This window comes from Petaurus breviceps, unplaced genomic scaffold, assembly GCF_028583685.1.
Source record: "Petaurus breviceps papuanus isolate PSGF00001 unplaced genomic scaffold, PetGlider_PUasm1.0 115, whole genome shotgun sequence".
NCBI lineage: Eukaryota > Metazoa > Chordata > Mammalia > Diprotodontia > Petauridae > Petaurus > Petaurus breviceps.
This window is the reverse complement of record NW_027185612.1, coordinates 2885870-2907165: the sequence shown is the minus strand read 5'-3', so window position 1 is coordinate 2907165 and position 21296 is coordinate 2885870. Positions and strand designations below refer to the sequence as shown.

Sequence of the window (21296 nt, the reverse complement as noted above, 5' to 3'; positions counted from 1 at the left end):
TATATTACCACTGACCCATTTATGTTTACTTAATTTCAGCAGTATATTTCATGTCACAATTAAGCAGATGTTATCCATTTCTAAAGATTTATATATAGCATGTTTGCATAATTATGATACACCCAGATGAAAGTGGATCACTGCGTCCAATAAAAATTCTTTTTATTTTTGTTACAGCAACCTTGAAAAATGGTTTAGTAACATTTTAGATTGCTTTTTTGAACAGCTTTTGAGGAATCCATTAATTTGATGGAGATGTTACTCTGGGGGAAGCAGAATTAGTCTGTTCTTTAGATAAAATACCCCTGCCATAAAAATAATAATGTTTCTTTAAAATTAATATTAACTCTTGGCTTGGAGTACTTTAAAATAAAAATTTAAAAAGATTACTTTCTAGACAGAAATACAGAATTTCTCTGTGCCATAACCACATAGGATCACCTTATTCTAGGTACAAATATTCAAAAAGCATAATATCTCCCCACCAACTTCATCTCCATTCTGAAGAAAGCTTACTTTCTACTTTCCTAGTTTTCCTGAAGCTAGCTAAAAATCTTTCTAGATAAAACCTATCTCTGTAGCTCACATTGTCTTCCAGAAGCCCCTGGACAAAATTCACTGAGGGATATTTCCAAAAATTTCTTCTCCCTCTTTGTCTTTTAACTCACCTTCTACTTTCAGAAACCATGATCTTATATCACCATCCGTTGTCCATTCCTAAAAAGAACTAAGCTCTAAGGAAGATGACTTTCTTCATTAACATCAAGATTTAATTATTATAAGTACTTGTCTTTTGTGAGAGATCATAAAATATTCAGTTGTTTAGATCATTATGAGTAGAACAGTGTACATGCTATACATAAAATCACTCGGATTTGCTTTCCTTATGGATCAGCATTTGTGGTAGTGATTATTTTACAAGAGAAAAATCACATTTATGACTTTGCAAATGATGCGTTATTAAATTAAATGTTTCATTTGTATCTACATATTATTTGTATCTGACTTCCCTTTTCATCCCCTCTTACCATTCTTACCCAAACCCAGCCCCACTTCATTTATTTGCAACGGCTTCCAGGTTAGGGTTTGGCAATTTTGAGCACATAAACCAGTAATATGTCAAACCATTTAGTAGAGCACATTATTAGCCTCAGGATGCCATTTGACTTTTCTTTATACTCTGCTGTCACTAGCATGACCTGGCTGCCTTTGTTTTCCCAGAAGTCTCATTCTCCTTTACCTCTCTGAGCATCAGTTTCCTCATCTATAGAATAGGGATAATAATAATTATTATAGCATTCTCTCACTAAGTTTTTTTAATCACTGATGACTTGCTTTTATATAACAGACATTTACTAATAAATCCCATAACCATTAAATTCCCCCCTTGTTTTTTTTTTCAACATTTTTTTATTTTTATTTTTCAAAGAGACTGAGATTTTTTAATTCAAGGTCACAAAGTTAAGTACATGTAATAAACGGGATTTGAATCATATTTTCTTGACCCCAAATTCAGCATGCTAACCACTCTGCCAAGATGTCTCTCTCTCTCTCTCCCTGTCTTTCCAGGACTCCCCATGGACTTTATTATTTTTTTTTCTAAATTCCCCCCTTGTAACAAAGAAAAATAGTTAAAGTCAACCAACTACCAAAAGAAGGGAAATGTGTTTTATCATTTATTTGCCAGAACAGAAATGGATTATTGCAGGTGATTTGAATTTGGCTGCTTATTTGTGTTATTTTTGTTAATATTCTTGCAGCCATGATTTATGTTGTTCTCCTGGTTCTGCATACTTAACTCTATATCAGTTCATTCAAGTTGTCCCATGTTTCTCTAAATATATATTAGACTATATTATAGCTGTCATTTTTTATATGGTGCAGTCATACTGCCTTACCCCAGTTTGTTCATACCATTCACCACTTTATTTCATTTTTACTGCCACAAAAAAAGTGCTGCTGTGAATGCGTATATAAATATATATAGTGTGTATGTATGTATTTATGTACATATACACGTATGTGTATATACATGTACATACATACACACCCATTTTTTTCTATCTTTGACCTCCTTGGGATACTGAGATTGGTGGTTCAAAGGGTGTGAACATTTTGGTGACTTTTCTTAAATAATCCCAAATTGTTTTATAGAACAGTTGAATCAATTTGCAGTACTACCAACACTTCACAGAGTTATTGTTAGATAATAAGATAATGTATATAAAAATCTTTACAGAGCTTAAAATGTTATATGAATGTAAACCAGAATTATTGAAATTATATCTTCTATTTTCTACTTTCAGAGAGAACATGCTTCTCAGTGCAGGAAAAGCTTACATTTCTTAGTATAACAAGCCTAAACCTGCTCCATTAAGAACTAAATTTCCCATGGATCAATTAGCACTTAGCCTTTCATGGGCTAGAATCATCTTTGTAGGACTATTTTCTGATGAGCGTGCCATATATGGTTCCATTCCTCACCTCTTTTTGAAAATGGAGATATCTTAAGTTGCCTTAGGTCTACATTACTTAAATCTAGGCAGACAAAAGCACAGAATCAGCAAAAATATGTAATTAGAACAGATGAAGAAAAGGGGAAAAAAATTACACGTATTCTCCACCACTATTCCTTAAATGAGTGAAATCCCACCCTCATCATTTCCAGCATAGTCCAAAGAAGGCAGTCCTACTAGTAACTTAGGGATAGAGAACAGCCCCAAATAGCCATGGTTTTGCCCCCAACTGCAAGCTTTTCTTACTGTGACAATTTCTTTATTTCTAGTGACTCGTTTTCTCATGAGTTCATCTGATGGCCAGGTCATCCTGCCCAATTACAGATTTGTAAATAAAATTAAACCTTTATCTTATATATTTGACATAATATGTTTGTTCTTTATAACAAGTAAATTAGTAGCTGCATATTAATATGTAAAATTAAGAAATGTTAATGCCTAAAATTTAGTTATTTTATTATTTCTAGTATTAAGAATATGTATCCATGTAGTACCTTAGTATAGAAAAAAATAAGAAAAATCATTATTCAAGCTATTTGTTTTTAGAAGATTTAGCAAATAATATTATTTTTTAAAATTTACTTTTAAATCATATATGCCAAGTAGATAAGGGAATGTGATTCTCTGAATTCTGTTAAATTTTAGGTATACCACACTTGTCCAATTTAAAGTTGGAAAGGTAGATTAGACAAAATGTATTTAGATAGAGTTACATTTTTTTTTCTTCCTAATGTGTGAAGCTTTAAACTATATGTACTGTGTCTTTATTTTTCTTCAGGTTAAAAAGGCCTTTTTTGCCTTGGTAGCGAATGGTGTTCGAGCAGCGCCACTGTGGGAGAGTAAGAAACAGAGTTTTGTAGGTAAGGAACTTAGGATGGAAAAAAAAGACTAAAAAGAGAAGAAACAGAAAGCCAGGAAATGTTTTGCTTTTATTATTTATTTAAGTGGTACTAATTGGAGAATTCAAATGATCTTCCAAATTAGTAAAAATACTAATGAATCTAATTTATGTTTTGATTTCTTTTTCTGAAGAATCTGTATTGCCAGGGAATTGAAAACACTTTTTTGACTTCTCTCAAATTACAAAAAGTTCCCAATTATTTCATGGCTTCTAGTTTCCTAATAGATAGATGGCGGTCCTTCTGCCAGCACACATGGATGCAGAAGCCAAATCACCACTTGTGTACTTAGTGTCTGTCTAAAATTTAGTGCTTAAGCTTTATTTATTTTTAATATAGGTAGTTGGTAGGTTAGTAATTATGATGACTGGGCTTTGTTTCTATATCATAAAAGTAATCCCACCATGTAATCCTCTCCCGTCCCCCCCATACTGGCCATGTCCAAAAAGTACCTGTGTCTTCTACATAGTAGTCTGTAACCTTTCTGTCAGGAGGTGGGTAGAATTCTTCATCAGTCCTCTGGAATCATGGGTGATCATTGCATTGATCAGGGTTGATAAGTCTTTCAAATTGTTTGCTTTTATATTGTTGATGTTATACTGTAAATTCTCCTGGTTCTGCTCACTTCACTCTGCATTAGTTTATACATCTTCCCAGCCTTCTCTAAAACCATCTCTTTCTCATTTCTGATAACACAGGATTCCCCAATTGATCAGCATCCTAGTTTTCAGTGCTTTGTGATTACAAAAAAAAAAAAAGTTGTTAGAAACTATTTTTGTACATGTGTTCCTTCCTTTGAATCTCTTGGGCTCTGTAGACCTAGCAGTGGTATTGTTAGGTTAAAGAGGATGCATAACGTATTAACTTTGCGGGGGTAGTTCCCAGCTGATAGAAACAATTTGCAGCTGCACCAACAATGCCTGTTTTCCTAAAGCCCCTCCATCATTTATCATTTTCCATTTTTGTCAATACTACCAGTTCGGTGGGTTTGTTGTGGAACCTCAGAGTTACTTTCATTTATATTTCCCTAGTTATTAGTGATTTGGAGAATTTTTTCATATGGCTATAGACAGATTGAATTTCTTCCCTTGAGGGACTACCTGTGCGTATCCTTTTCTACCATTTATCATTTGGCAAATGGATTTTATTCTTGCAAATTTGAGTCATTTCCCTTCAGGGAGCATGTTTAGAAAACTCTTTTTAAAATTTTTAGGAAACCTCAGACTACAATAACTTTGTATCCAATTTCTTCTCTAGTAAATCTATAAATGAAATAATTTTCCCTTTGAAGCAGCTGTTTTATTGTACTTCGCAAAAAAAAATCTCCATCGAAGAATCATATTTCTAAAATTGATAAAATTTTTTATTATAAAATGATAAAAATAATTTTTTACCTACAGAGTATACTTTGTGGCCATTTATAAAGATATCAGGAACAATTTTTCTTTCATTTATTTGCAAAATATTTCCACTACTTTAACTTATTTAACAGTAATTTGGATTTCAATTGAGTTAATGTTCATTTGGGTGTAAACCTAATTAACAAATGAATGAAATGCAAAATAGTATATTCTATGTTGTTAATAACATTTAAAACTAATTTAAGAGCTTTTTATATGCTTCTTAAGTCCTCATTTATCATTTGAGAATTTCTGTCTTGTAGATGTTTATTGTTTTATTTTAACATGTGATTCTTTGTTCCAGGAATGCTAACAATTACAGATTTCATAAATATACTACATAGATATTATAAATCTCCAATGGTAAGTGACACCATCTATATGTCAGTAATTGAATAAGCATAAATACAATCTACTCTAATTAGCAAGACTGAGCTTTTAAAGTAAAATATAATTTGTTAATTACTTAAATATATCAGCATAAACTCCAGTTGTAGGAGTTATTTTTTTTAAAGCTTGAATGAAGTAGTTTTAGGAAAAATGAAAAAAAGTACTTCCTCACATAGCAGGCATTAAACCTATGGAATTAATCATTCTAAGAAATGATGTACAGGGCGGCCAGGTGGCTCAATGAGTAAGAGCACCGGCCCCAGAGTTGGGATGACCTGGGATCGAATCGGGGCTCTGATACTTAGCACCACACCCAGAAATAACTGGCCGTGTAACCTTGAGCAAGTTACTTAACCCCAATTGCTTTAAAAAAAAAAAAGAAATGATGTAGGTTGAAAATATAAATAACTTCCCAATCATAGCAGGTATTAAAGGAGATCATAGTATGATGATCATAGTATGATGATAAATAGAGATTAAAGTTAGTGATCATAAGGATATACTTCAGACCTTTGAGCCATGAGGAACAGCTATCAGTACCCTATGAAGAACATGCCTTAAAGGTAGAATAAAGGACCGACTGGACCATGGGCCTGAGTCAGTAAAGGACTTCTGTTTTTAAAATATTTCTGATTATTCAAGATGAGAAATAAGATACATATTTACTTATCTTATTTCCTAATTCCTAGATTTATCTTATTTCTTAAAAGAATTACAAAGCACTTTAAAGAGGAAGGGTCTTTAATAGTTATCTGGTACAACCCTTGAATAGGCTTCTAGAATTAGAGCTGGAAAGGTCCTCACAGGTCATCTAGACCATCTTACTGAAGAAGAAACTGAAGCCCAGAGAAATTAAGTGACTTGCCCCTGGTCACACAGGTGGTAAATGGCAAAATTGGATTTTTGACCCCAAATCCTTTTCCTCCCAAGTCCAGTGTTCTTTTCACTAGACTGTGCTGCCTCCCACAGTCATACAGGTGACAAAGAAGGAAATATCATACAGTTGTTAGAGTAATAAGGCATTTCTTCATGTGTTTTTTTTTTAATCTGCAGAGCAAAAGTTGGGGAAATGGTGTTTGCAGATCAATTATAAAATGAGCAAATACTATATTTACTGTTCAAACTATAAGAATAAGGTTTTAATAATAACTGCTAGATTCCTAGGAAGAGGAGTGCACATTCAGTGCATTCACTGCCTTACCACCCCCTCCTTAGTCCCTTGTAATTGGGTTTCTGTGGGGTAATGGATCTAGCATTAGATTGGAATCAGGAAGAACTGAGTTCAATTCTTGCCCAGGATACCTCCTAGCTGTATGATCCTGGATAATCATAATCATATTCATTATGACAGTAGCCAACATTTATACAGGTAGGTCCCTGAGAGTGTGAATAATGAATCCCCTAAAGTGGTGGCATTATTGGGATTCCCACTGCATATTTCCATTAGGCTAGAACCAACGACTGTATTGTAACAGAATGATAACTTCAAATAGAGTCAATATCTATTGCTTTAAGATTTACAAAGCATTTTACATGTATCTAATTTAATCATTACAACATCTCTTTTTTATCACCATTTTCCAGATGAGTAAAACTGAGGCAGAGAAGGCTTGCCAAGGTTCATAGAGCTCGTAAATGTCTGAAGCCAGGCCAAGCTCAGGTCTCCTTGACTCCAAGGCTAGCACTCTGTGCATTACGCCACCTGCTGGCCCAAGTCATTTAATAACCTTTCTGAACTCTTAGGTTTCCTATTACATAAAAATGAAGAAGATGATAATAGCCCTTCACAGGACTGTCGTCAAAAGAGATCATGGATGTTAAAATTTAAGAGAAGTTTCAACACTAGATACATACCAGGAGAGGCAAAATGGCGCAGTATAGAAAGCCCAGGCATGGAAACAAGAGGCCCAGGTTTCCCGTTCTGCCTCTGACACATCCTGACTGCATGACCACAGGATGTGTGGTCACTTAACATCAGTGCCCTTACTGCCTGTAAGATCAGAAGTTTGAGAAGAGCTGTCAAGACAAACGGCGTTCCACACCCAGAGCTCACTACCCTGATGAAGTATAGTCACAGACACAGAAAAAAGACACGAGCATTATTATGACCTCACTACCAAAACCGATATCCCAAGAGTTGCTAGTGATCTTTGTATTGATTAAATGTTAATGGCCTCTTCTTAGGCCTCCTCTTCCTTTTCCTTTCTTCAGCTTTTAAAACCCTTGTATGTCCCTCCTCCTAGGTACTTTGTCCTGCCTTGATATCTATGACATTTTCACTTGGTTCTCCTTCTACCTAACTACTATTCCCTAGTCTCCTTTGTTGGATCATATCAGAATCACACAGTCTCAGAGTTGGAAGGGGCCACAGAATTAATTCATTCTAAGCCGTGCCTGAACAAGAATCTCCCCTATAATATAATCATCAGGTGACTATCAAAACTTTGTTTAAAGACTGCTAGTGAGAGCAGAATCTCCTAGGTTCCTGAGGCAAAATCCATTCCACTTTTAAATACCTTATATTCTTATAAAGTGTTTTCTTACATTGGACTTAAATCTGTATCTTTGTAGCTTCTACTCATTGCTGCCAGAGGGTCCCCAGAGTCAGCAGAATAAGTCTAATAATTCCCATAAAACTCCTTAAAATACTTGAAGAGAGGGGCAGCTAGGTGGCTCAGTGAATAGAGCACCGGTCCTGGAGTCAGGAGGACCTGAGTTCAAATATGACTTCAGGCACTTAACACTTCACTAGCTGTGTGACCTTGAGCAAGTCATTTAACCCCAACTGCCCTGCCTCCTCCCCCCTCCAAAAAGAAAAAAAAAATACTTGAAGAGAGCCATTGTGTCTCCCCTGAGTCTTCTTCAGGTTAAACATTCCCTTTTCCTTAAATCAGTCCTCTTATGCATGACCTTGAGGCCTTTCAGCACCTGCTTTCAATTTATCAATGCTCTCCTTCATTATGGTACCCAAAACAGAATTCCAGTATACTCTAGTATATTCCAGATGCGGTCCAACCAAGGCAAAGGACAGTTTGGCCGTCCTTTCCCTAATCCTAGACGTGATGTCTTTTAATGGAACCTAAGACTAAATTAACTTTTTTGTCTGATATAGGACATTCCCAGTCTCTAAACTTACATAACTCCTAGAGTTCACCTTGGACCTTCTCCTTTCTACATTTCCTTACTCCCCAGGTCAAATTAGTCACCAATTTAGTTCACCTCAATAGTTATTAAGCCCCCGCTATGTGCCTGGCACTGTGCTGAGTACTGGGGCATACAAATAAGCAAAAGACATTCCCTGCCCTTGAGGAGCTTACAAGCTATTGGGAGAAGGAAATCTACAAGAGGAAGCTGGAAAGTGTACCTGGGGCTGAGGGGAGAGAGCGGGCACCAGGGGCCATCTTGTTGCATGGAGTTCAGACCAAACAGAGCTGCAGGTGCATCATGGAGCGAGCCGCAGGTTCAAGTTCTGCCCTCTCTAAAGGATGCTTTGGAAGGAGCTGAGTGTGCCACTTTCCAGCCCTCCAGTCAGAAGGGAGAAGAGGCTGAGGGAAATAGAAAGGTGCTGAATGTCCCAGGCTGAGTTAAGAGCATGGTGGTGAAATCAGAAGTGATGACCTTATCTTGGGAGGGGCATCTTGGTCCACAGAGTTAAAAAGAGACTTGCAGATACAAAGTAGAATACTGTCGCTTTTGCCTCCACATCTCTCACACTCATTCATCCCTTTTCTGCATTTACAGGGCCACCAACCCCACTCAGGTTTAGCTTTTAACTAGCACTTACCTAGACTACCATTATAGTTTCTTAATTGGTTGTCTTCTCTCCATTAGTCTCTCCCTATGCCAATCTTCATATAATTGTCAAATAGTCTTTAAAAGATTCTCTAAGAAATAAATGGTTACTGATTATTTTCCATTACTGGCCCTTCCCAATGCACTGCATTTCCCTCATGAATCCTTTGGAAAAACAAAAAAGAGAAGAAATTAGGCATAAAACCCTAACAATTGGCCATCTTGTCCTTTATTCTGTACCTTTAGGCCACATCTTTGGAGGTACTGACTCCTCTGGAGTCAGAATTTGTTATTACCTTGTTAATAGTTCAAAAGTGGGTGGCACAGTGAATAGAGCACCTGCCCTGGAGTCAGGAGGACGTGCGTTCAAATCCAGCCTCAGACACAACACTTTACTAGCCATGTGACCGTGGGCAAGTCACTTAACCCCAATCGCCCTACCTTCCCCCCTCCAAAAAGCAAAAAAAAAAAAAAAAGTTACAAAGTTTTTAAGAACTTTTTCTTTTATGTTATTGGGGTCAGCACACCTTGTTCTCTTGGTTCTGCTTAACTTTATTATGCATTAGTTCATACATAATCTTTCCAAGTTTCTCTGAATTCTTCATTTTTTTAAGCACAGTGATAGTCTATTTCATTTACTACAATTTACTCTGCCATTACCCAATTAATGGGTTACTAATTTTGTTTCCAGATTTTTGGTTTTGCTACCACAAAAAAAAAAAATGCTGCTATAAGTTTTTGCATTTGTGGGACCTTTCCTTCTGTCTCTGATTTCCTTAGGATAGAAACACAATAGTGAAATGAAAAGGTACGTACACTTTAGTGACCTTTCTACTTTAGATCCAAATTGTTTTCCATATGATGGGATGAATTCACAACTCCACGAACAGTGTACCAATGTCCCTGTCTTCCCAAACCCTTCCAGCATTTGTAATGTTGTTTTTTTAGCATTTTGCCATTGTAATGGGTATAAACCTCAGAGTTATTTTCATTTTAACTTCTCTCTGGTGACTACAGCATGATGTAAATGAGGACGCGTAGGAGTAGGAATTAAGAAATAGGGTTTCTAGTCTGAATTTTTATACTAATTAGCTACATGATCTGGATGAGTTACTTTTATCTCTTTGGGACTCAAATTTTTTTCTCTATGAATTGATGTGATTGGGCAAGATGACCTCTTAAAACCCTTGTCAGTCATAAAATTCTAATTATTTTCATAATTATTTTGAGTGTTAAGAATCTCCATACATGTAGTAGCTTTAGGTCATTTACACAAACTCCCTCTTTTTCCCTTCTCTTCATATTACAAACCCTTCATATCCTCTCCTACAATTTCTTCCTTTAATCCTGTCTCTTATGGATAGGTGGCCAATCTCCTCAAGGACAACTCTTCTAATGTACCCTTGATCTCATCCCCCTCTTTTCATGTATTTTTTTTTGGAGGTGGGAAGGCAAGGCAATTGGGGTTAAGTGACTTGCCCAAGGTCACACAGATAGTACGTGTCAAGTGTCTGAGGTTGGATTTGAACTCAGGTCCTCCTGACTCCGGGGCTGGTACTCTATTCACTGCACCACCTAGCTGCCCCATCCCCCTCTTCTCTATCAGATTGCTCTCTCACCCTCAAATCTTCGCTCTCTCCATGTCTACTAACTCTGCCTTCTGTTAACAAATATGTACAAATCTCCTCTGTCCTCATCTCCCATCTCTGTGAATATCATCCTATATTCACAGCCAATGTCTTCTGAAAAACTTATCCACTTCTATTACTTCCATTTCCTCTATTCTTCCTGCTTTCTGAACCCTCCAAAATATGACTTTGGATCTCAGCCCTCGATTGAAATTGTTCTCTCCAAAGATACCAGTGGTCTCTTAATTGCAAAATCTAATGACTTTTTCTCAGTCGTTATCACCTCCCTGCAGTGTTTGCCCTGATGACCGCCCTTTTCACCCAGGTACTCTCTCCTCTCTGGGTTTCATGACCCTGTTCTCTCTTTGTTCTCCTTTTACATTGCCCATTGTACAGTCACACGTACAAATGTGGGTGTCCTCCAGGGCTCTGCCCTAGGGCCTCTTCTCTTTATTCTTTTTCTTCCTTCACTCCTTCACTTGATTCCCGTAGTTTCAGTAGCATCTGTTTATACATGACTTCCAGATCTGTATATCCAGCCCTAGTCTCTCTCTGAGCTCCATCCCCACATCAGCAATTGTCTATAGAACATTTCAAATTGATTATATTATAGACATTTCAAACTCACCATATCCAAAAATACCACACAATATCTTCTTTCTTTCACCCCTTTTTCAAACTACCCAATAACGTCAGAGGCTTCACTGGCCTTTCAGTCAGACTCATTGTCACCCTTGACTCTTCACTATCATTGCACTACAACATATCTAGCCAGTTGCCATATCTTGTCTTTTCTCTATCTACAATACCTTCACTCAATGGTGTCCATACTAATTCAGGTCCTGGACTACATACCATAAAGGGATTTGTTCTATGAAGTCTGGATTCAGTCAAATCCCCACAAAAGGATTTGTTCTGTGAAGTTTGGATTCAAAGAACTGCACTTGAGGACCTAGAGGGCCCCATGTGGCCTCAAGGCCGCAGGTTTCCCACCTCTGGTAGTTAAATTGGCCTTCTTGTTCTTCCCCACACATGGCATCCCATCCTCTATGTCGTGGCCTTTGTCCTGGCTGCTTTCCATAAGTAGAATACACTCCCTCCTTATCTCTGCATCTTGGAATCCCTGGTTTCCTTCAGGACTCTGTTCAAGCACCTACTACCTTTATCATGAGGTCTTTCCTGATCCTTCCAGTGGTTAATTCCTTTCCCCAAAAATTTCCTTTCCCTGACATTCCCTGAATGTGCTTTGTACATACCTATATATGTGTAGATTGCTTCCCTATTAGGATTCGAGGGCAGGGATTGTTTTGGTTTTGTGCCCTCAGCAACTAGCACGGTATCTTAATAAAATGCTTGATTGCTGATACAAGTGGGACAATCCATCAAAAGCCTTTCTTTCTTTTGTTAAAGTTTTATCTCTGGTGCATTTAGTAGCAATAGGTGCAACATTCCAGTCAAAGCAGCAGATTCTCTGCTTTAGCACTGTAACCATAAAGAGTCATCTTCTAGGTGAGGTATTTATTTATACCTAATCTTGAGTGTGCTCAAGTAGATCAGTCGCTACTGTACGTTCAGGATATTAACCATTGGCTTCTGAAGCATTTCCTCCCTCTTGCACCTCCCCTAACTTCTCCTCTGTCTCCTTGGCTTCTTCTTCCTTTTTTGCTCAAAATGAAATTACTGAAGTCTCAGCCCTCTGCCCTCTTTTCTCTACATAGTCTCCCTTGGAGATCTTAATCCACACTCATTATTTCATTTGACTAAATGTAACATGACTAAAAATGTAACATCAAAAATTATGCCCTCTCAGTCAGGATCTAGCACTGTGTATTCAGATTGACCTCTCAGGCCTTTCAAGACCTCCATAATTATATTTCCTATTTTACCCCTTCTTTCTCCATCACAAATGTTGAACACTTACAGTCAGGGTGACATCCTCTCTACCTGACAAACATCCCTTTCTTGTCTTTGTGCCTTCATCTACATTGCTCTTCCTTTTCCCTCCCAGAAGGCCTGTCCTTTAAATTTAAGTTCAGTGTAGGTCAGTACTTCCTTATAGTCCTCTTTGGTCTCCATAACTCACATTTTATCTACTCTGCTTTGAGTTTCTGTAGTACTTGGAGTATATATCACATATTTTAAAGCATAACCATATCGTTTCCAGTACTTAAGACTAAAACACTAAAATGGATCAGTGATCTCATCAGTTCACAACCCCCTTCTTCCCCCCCAGGTGAGACTCACAACCCATCATGGCCTGCCTATCCTGTGTGACTCTTGTCTCTGCCCTCCCATGAGTTTACAGGCTACCTACCATGCTGTGAGGGTTCCCTCAAGCTCTTCTGGCAGCACTGATTATTTAATGTGTATATACTTGTTTTCCTGACTCAGTTTCTACTTTCTTAATAGTAGAGAACATATCTTACTTCTGTAGCCTCCTTAGCAACAAGAATGGTACTCAGCACATAGCAGGTACTCAGGAAAAATTTGTGTGGCTGTGAGAGAGCCCATGTAGTAAATAATGGTGTGTCACTAAACTCACTTTCAGCCTATGACCTTACTAGCTGCTTTTTCTTCATTTTCAAAGATGTTATCTTCCACGTTCTTAGAAAAAGGCACTGTCAAGACTATAATTCAAACTTAATATGCTGGAATATTTTATCATCTAAAGTTTATATATCAAGGTACTGATTTAGTATGTATGCTTTAAATTTATGAAGCATCTTCTTAAGCAACTCAAAACACTTTCTATATTTCTGACTTCATCTCACAACATTCCAGAATTTTTATCTTGATTAATTCCATCTACTGAATTGTTAGTTTATAACAAGGTTGTTGCATCTATCAGAATGTCCTTTTTTTCTTGTCCAGTATTTCCCATATATAAATACACATTTGCAAAAGACCATTTTCCTTCCCTTGTTTCAGGTACAGATTTATGAATTAGAAGAACATAAGATTGAAACATGGAGGGGTAAGCATCATTTTTAATTGCTAAGAATCTAATATTGAGTAAGAAATCTTGACTTAGGTTTTGTATATAAATAGACTTTTCCCCCATCAGTTCTATTTCTCTCTATTCAAGAATAAAACATGTTAATTAAAACAGTATTTTTTTCCCCTTCAGAATAGAGGTTTGGTTGGTATGTAGCAGAAGGCGGCAAAGTCTGCTAAGCAACAGATTCAAATTCAGCAGTGGTTTCCTTTGTTATATAATCTTAAGCAAATTAGTTGCATTATCTTGGCCTCTGCCATCCTGTATAAAATGGGCCCAGCTTACTCAGCTGTTTTCACAGAGTTACGGTAGAAGGCTTTATAAATTATGTTGGACATGAATTTTCTTGTAATTGCTAAGCCATAAGGTAGGTACTTCCTTTAAGAGGGTCACTTTGGATTCTCAAATGTAGAATGAGTGAGAGATCACCTATTCACAGGGTTGTTTCGAGGATCAGTTGAGTTAGATGACATGTAAGAATATTTCAAACCTTAAGGTGCCGTATAGAAGTTGTCATCGTCTTCATCATCATAATTATTAATCAGGAACTACTTTTAATACATAGTATTTAATACATCATAACACATAATACATTCCAGGCAATTCTTATACTAAATCTGCATTCTGAGATTATAGTAATAATAGCTCACATTTGTATAACACCAATGTATAAAGCACCTTCCTTGCAACAACTCTGTTTAGTATAGAGTACAAATATTATCCCCATTTTTCAAATGAGAAAACCAAAGATACAGAAGAAGATAAGTGACTTGTCCTTGGTCCAGGATGCTTTCCACAATATTATCTGCTGTTACCATTAAATATTTATCTTTGTGCTAAAAGTGTAGAAAGAATAGTTGCCTTAGAAGAAACACATACTTATTTTTATTTAAAAGTTAATAATTATCTTTTAGGGGCAGCTAGGTGGCACAGTGGACAGAGTGCTGGACCTGGAGTCAGAAAGACTCATCTTTCTGAGTTCAAATCTGGCCTGACACTAACTCTGTGACCCTAGGCAAGTCACTTCACTCTGCCTCAGTTTCCTCCTCTGTTAAATGAGCTGGAGAAGGAAATGGCAAACCTTCCAGTGTCCAGGGCAAACCCTCTCAGTTTTCTGCCAAGAAAACCCCAAATGGGGTCGTGAAGAGTCAGAAATGACTGAACAGCAACAATTATATTTTAATTTAATTTGACAGTTTTCTAAAGAAAGCTAGATAAATGAACTCTGAACTAGGTTATTTGACTCATGTTACATGAGTTGTCTTTTTAATAGAAATTTTTGTCCTTTAAATAGAATTTTCCCCAAGAAGAGCTTGTACTTGAACTTGAAATCTGTTTGTTTTGCCATATCATCCCTTATCTGATATAAACCATTTGTAAGGAAGTTAATTTCATAACTATGAAACTGCTCTCTGTTAAAACCTTATCCTAATTATATTACTTTGCTTGAATCAATAAGTATTTATTGGGTGTCTCCTACATGTAGGAATGTAGCTGGGGCTATGTGGAATACAAATGAGCTACTAGAAGAGGTGGCCCCAGGGATGTGCAGGAGCCAGTTGAGGGGGTCTCTCACAGTGAACATTTACACCTTGATATTAGCAAAGTGACAAATCAGGGATTGGTTTATTGTTTTGTTGATTTTCGAGGCTTAAGAAAGTGATGGATAAAATGTTAATAATGCAGATTAAACTTTAAAATGGGTTGTGCTTACATTTTTTTTCCTGGAGAGCTGGTTGTGAAGCATTTACCAGACCACCTTGCCTTGGACCCCTGTCCCTTAGTTAAAGCTGAGTAAGGGAAGCAAGACACACATACATGATATACCTAGATGTTACAAGTGAACGAGAGCCAAATAGGAGATAATGTGATTCGGGTTGTATAAATATATAGTTAGATCAGAATGGGTGAGATAGGGCAAGTTATCAAGGGCTTCTGGGAGATGAATCATGAAACCATTTTCAAAATAAGTTAGGATTTAGAACAGGGAAGAAGGGAAAGTAAATTCCAGCAAAAGTAAATAGTATGAGAGTCTAGTAGTGGAAATTAATGTGGCATGTTAAGCAGGTGATAAGGAAACCAACTTTATTGTAGAAAGATACTGGGTTAGAGAGAGAAACAGATTGGAGAAACTAGATGTGTCACCTTCATAGATTGTCGCATCTGAGGCAGCAGAGTTTAACTTGGCACTCTTCATACACTGAGAATTCTTTGGATGCCATGTCACTGTGTATAACTACCAAAATGGAAATTCTAAAGTATTGTCATTCAAAAATGGTATTCAAATGACTTATTTAGAAGTTTCATTTAGTGGTAAAAATATTTTCATAAATGATTTTCTCTTCTGTAAAATGGCACCTTCCCAGTATTGTTATAAAGATTAAATGAGATAATATTTGTAAAGCACTTAGCACAGTGCTTTACAGTATATAGTAGGTACTTAATAAATGTTTCCTTACTTTCTTGGAAACAACAGAACATTTTATATTTGATCCTGGAGGTAATAGGGAGCCAATGGAGTTTGCGTAAGAGGAGTGGGGGAGTGTGACAGGGCCAGGCCTGCAATTGAGGTAGATCATTTTGGTAGCTGAAAGGAGAATGGACCAGACTGGAGAAAGACGAGGCGGATGAGGGCTTGAACCAGGGTGGCAGCTATGACAGAGGAGAAAAGAGGGGGTATTTAACAAGAGATGCTCTGCAGGTAGAAATGACCGGGCGTGCCAATAAATTGTATGTGGCAGGGATGAGTAAGAGTGAAGAGCTGAAGCTGATACCTCAGTGGAGAAGCCTGGCTGACTGGTAGGATGCTGGCACCCCAGACAATAATAGGGAGCTTTGGAAGACAGGAGAGTTAGGAGGGAGAAAAGGTAAGAAGTTCACTTTTGTCTATGAGGTCAAGTTGTCTGCTTGGTAAGACTAAAGGTCAGGACAGTGCTAAAAACTGGATAAATGGATCTGAAAATCATCTCCATAAAAGGTGATGGTTGAATCTTTGAAAGCTGATGAGTTCTCCCAGTGAAATAGCATAGAGGGAGAAGAAAAGAGGTCCCAGGACAGAGCTTTAGGGGACGCCTATGCAGAGTGGTCGTGCCCTGAATGAATATCTAGCAAAGGAGACTTAAAAGACAGAGGTGGAAGAACGGGAAGCAGAACCTCGATACAGCAGGATCAGCATCATCTCAGGTTTCAGAGAGGTCAAGGAGGAGAACTGAGGTAAAAAAAACATTAAGGGACCATTTATAAGTTTGAAGAAACACTTCAACTGGGTTGTTTTGGTGCTTTTATAATTTAAGCCCTAAGACAAAGTCTCTTATACTAAGTCCCAGTTTATAAATACATTACAGTGAGTTTCTATACGAGTATTAATATCTTGGATTAAAGGGAAAAACTTATTAAAACAAATATCGTGATAGTGAAAACTTGTGTTAGGAAAAAATTCTTAAGACCTAGCTTATGGCCATTCATTTTAAATAATATTCAATAAAACAAAATTCTAGCGCAGCAAAATAATATATAGTTGCCACTTTGATGTTTTCTGTTACTGAATTTGGTCTATAATTTGACTCAGCCTACGAATTTTTAGTACAGTATTTTTTTTTTCAAGATATTACATTATGGAGTTCTAGTGACCTCTGCTGGTATGACTATCATATTATTTGATCTTAGTTCCAGATTTTGTGTCTATTGTCGTATTGTTTTTTAAATATTTAATTTTCCTTTAAGGGTAGCTTACCAAAGCAGAATGTAACAAATCGGGGCTTTTTTTTTTAACAGTATGTAAATATAATTAACACAAACTTTGGATGAGTTGCATTTGTTTGATTGGAGCTATTCATCCTTTTAATTTTAGTCCATGAATTTATGGAGATGCTTAATTTATGTGCTATTAAAAAGCTATGTAGATCATCTTGCTAACTACAGATTTTCTTTTCTTAAATACAGAACTTTATTTACAAGAAACATTTAAGCCTTTAGTGAATATATCCCCAGATGCAAGGTAAGCTAATTTTTCAACTTTAAAAAAAATATTCATTCCGTTTTATCAATTTTATTAGTATGCAACTGAGTATAGATTGAAGCATAATTTTTCACTCTTTTTTCCTTAGGGTTTTGTGTGTTTTTGCAACATGGGTAATATAGAAATATGTTTTGTATGAATTCACATGTATAATGAATATCATATTGCTTGTGGAGGAGGGGTGAGAGAGGGAAGGAAATTAGAATGTAAACATTTTTTAAATGAATGTTAAACTTCAAATGTAATTTGGAAATATTTAACAGTTATTAAATATATCAAAGAAAAAAATTTATTAGTATGATAAATTTACAGTCATATAAAACCTACCACTAAATTCTAAAGGAAGGTCACTAACCAAATTAAAATGATAAAAGTGAATAAATTTAGGGTTGATATCTGGTGTGACAAAGAAGAAATACCATAACATAGATAGTTCCTTCCATGTTCTAAGGACATTAGCTTTTTTGATGGCCCAAAGGTTTAATGATGGTCTAGGAAGCTTTAATTCAGAAATGAACAAAAGAACTATCCTTCATGTAACATTCTCTGGAATGATTCTGTATATAAATCCTAGTAAAAAAGTACACTCATTGGCTTTCTTATAGGCAGACTTAAGAAAGGCAGAGTTGAACAGGAGACCTAGACATACAGGGTATGCCTGATTTTCTACAAGGTCAGAGTTGAAACCATTAACTCATTAATGCCAAACACCTGTTCCTTTACTAGACTTGATTAGTGTCTAATGGTCTTGTGTGCAAGTGTACCACTTATTCATTTTCAGATGAATTATGGATTAACTTTAGAAATTCCTTGGCCTGGCTTCTCTGGAGATGTTTAAATTCCCATCGTTCCTCTTTCTTTGCTTGCATCTGAGATTTATTAACGTACCCTGTGAAAAATCAAGTACTATCCTTACTTGGGTTCCATTGCATAGATATATACAAGTGAATTTGCTGTGATCTTCTCCTTCAGTACAAAATTTCTTCAAAACACATTTAAATTTGATTCATGTTTTAAGTAGTTAGAATGTTTCTCATTCAGTGATGCTCCAAAAGTCTTGTGATTTCTCCATCACAATCTGCTAACAGCTTTGATGATTTTTCCACAGCCTCTTCGATGCTGTATACTCATTGATCAAAAATAAAATCCACAGATTGCCAGTTATCGACCCTGTCAGTGGGAACGCACTTTATATACTTACCCACAAAAGAATACTCAAGTTTCTTCAGCTATTTGTAAGTAGCAAATATTTCTGCAAGACATAATTAGTTGCATTTGCTTCAACTAATTCACTTCAAATAAATAAAACTACTCACCATTAATAAGGTAAACAGTTTTGAAATCTTCATTTCTAAACTTTAGTTTCTCACCTCCCTATATGCACTGCATACACTCAGGCTTCTTGCCAATAAACAGTTGAACCCTTCCTCTTGTGAATGTGGTTATATGTACAGTTCTACATCTAATTTGAAATATTTTCCTCTCTCTCATACAAAATATGTAGAGAAAAACAGAGGGAACCTGGAAAAATCTGTTTGTTTAAGGATGTGGAAGTATTTACATATGAGAAAAGTAAGCTAATTGTGCAGTGTTTTCTAGAGCTTTTATGGGGCTGTGTTTTTAGAAATATTTGTACAGAAAGACATTATAGCCAAAGTTACTTTATAAAGTAGAGTGGAAATAGAGAAACCCAAACAGAGCAGAACTTTTTAGGAAAAAGAATGTTATGTTGGTACAAATTTAGGGTTGTAAATTTTACATTCAGTGGCCTTTGAAATGAGATGATCTCAGTTCTAGATACATGCCCAGTACTTAAATTCACTCACAGTTATCACTAACTGGTGGTTTGGTTGGCAATCACAAGAAAAGCACAGAAATAAATCAGGATCTTGATTAGTTATGAGTGATTTTTTTTTGGAAAGCTTTCTGTCATTAAATTTGAAAATATAAACAATATAGTAAGCAGAAATAGTGGGAGTCTTAGTGGTGGTTCAGAAGAGCTAATAAAGTCATGAAATTAAAAAAAAAAACTTCAAAATTGCTTTTCTGATCTTTTTCACCTGAACTCCATGTTAGGAAAAAAAAAAAGTCTATCAGGCCAGTGTGAGGGGAAGCAGCCAAGGCCCCCACCTCCAAGGACCTTTCTGGTTACCAGTTACCTTCAAGATGGGAGGCTTAGTGCTGGAGAGAACTGCTGGAAGGAGGCATTTTGTTATTGTTCATAATGACAATCACTCTCACTTAAGTAACACTTGTCTGTTCACAAAACTCTTTCCTCACATCTCTGTGAGATGAGTAGGGCAAGCACATCCCCTTTTTACATGTGAGGGTGCTAAAGGTGAGAGAGCTTAAATGACTTGGACAGCTCCGTGAATTGATCTCATCTGACTCCAAGACCAGGCCTTTTTCCCCTTTTTCACATGGAACCTTTTTGATTTGCTTGTATTTCAAACCAAGCTGATGACCAACACCTGCCTTGACTTTTGCCATGACTTGACTAAGAGCTCAATATGCAAATCCTGCTTTTCATATTTAAATGGGTGCTAAGAAGGAAAGTGAAAGGGATTAGAGGGATTTGTTGAACATTAGGCTTAATAAAGAAATGTAATACTAAAAAACATTATGCAAGGAAAGTAGAGTCAGTATTCCTAAAAGAGAGTGCCTCTCTCCTCATAAGCAAAGTCTTTTTTCTAAGTCATGTTCTGAAGAACACAGTAGAGCTTAGTAGTTGTGGTTTAATGGCCAAGTTACAAGGTGCTTTGGGTGCTGTAGTACTGTGAAAGGAGCTAATCAAAGTTTAAAAGTCATTTTATATGAAATACTTATACCACCTTGTATTTGGGCTAATTTGGTAATTAGGTAATCGTGGTTTTAGAATTAAAGTTAGGAGTTAGATGAAATGCAGAGAAAAAAAGAAAATATAAATCTAATGAAACAGTTTGAGCCTAATCTTTACCAAATTATAAGATCATTTTCTTTAGGTGATATTACCCCTTTATATATTTACCAAAAAAAGTCTAAGATATCATAGAGTGTAGGGAACAATTCCTATACTAAGATGGACTAGATGACCTAATAGGTCTTTCTTTTTTCTCTAAATTTCTAGGATTCTCATGCTTTGAATATTGATGAGCTCTTTGACTTGAACATTTTGTTTCTTCTAATTGTTCATCTTTTCCTGATAATTATAAGGTCCACCAGGAGGATGGAATCAGCTGTACCCTTTCTAAAAGGTGGATTTTTGAAACAGTAGCCCTTATTTTGTTATAGTCACAGATTCCCCTAGGCCTTTGTCTTCTGATTTCTCCCTCCTCCTATTACCCCTTTGAAAATAGCCCACCTTGAAAGAAAAGTTATTTTTTTAAATCCTGTTTTATTCTCTTAAGGCAACTAGCTCATCCATGTTTCCTAATGGAAAAAAGCTGATAGCATTCAGAAGAGAATTCAGTGTATAGAGGTGGAGTGGTATGAAGATTAATTGAGTTTATGCCTAGAATAGCCACCAACAGATGCTTTGAGTAGTAGGTATGTGGGTCCATACTAAATAATATTTGATGCTGACAGTAGGACCAAAATAGACTTCTTAGCAGCAACAGAAAATTGGTGGCCTACAGGTCTTAGTTTCCTAAGGAAACCTGTTGCATCCTTCTTCCACCCA

At 36.4% G+C, this 21296-nt stretch overlaps 1 protein-coding gene and 1 long non-coding RNA gene across 6 annotated transcripts in view; one reads left to right on the top strand and one right to left on the bottom strand.

The window, feature by feature from the left end:
- LOC138158142 (uncharacterized) overlaps positions 1–5104 on the bottom strand; it is a 34734-nt gene extending 29630 nt beyond the window's left edge. Inside the window, exon 1 of the long non-coding RNA XR_011167565.1 lies at positions 3868–5104. This is a non-coding gene — a long non-coding RNA (uncharacterized lncRNA). The remainder of the gene's footprint in view (positions 1–3867) is intronic.
- Positions 1–21296, top strand: part of PRKAG2 (protein kinase AMP-activated non-catalytic subunit gamma 2) — a 458678-nt gene that overhangs the window by 420446 nt on the left and 16936 nt on the right. For 4 of the 5 annotated variants that reach the window (XM_069084042.1, XM_069084057.1, XM_069084063.1 and 1 more), the window contains 5 exons: positions 3295–3376; positions 5120–5178; positions 13554–13599; positions 17563–17617; positions 18747–18873. In XM_069084042.1, coding sequence (XP_068940143.1) covers positions 3295–3376; positions 5120–5178; positions 13554–13599; positions 17563–17617; positions 18747–18873 — 369 coding nt within the window. The remainder of the gene's footprint in view (positions 1–3294; positions 3377–5119; positions 5179–13553; positions 13600–17562; positions 17618–18746; positions 18874–21296) is intronic. The other variant, XM_069084051.1, reaches the window with a different exon arrangement.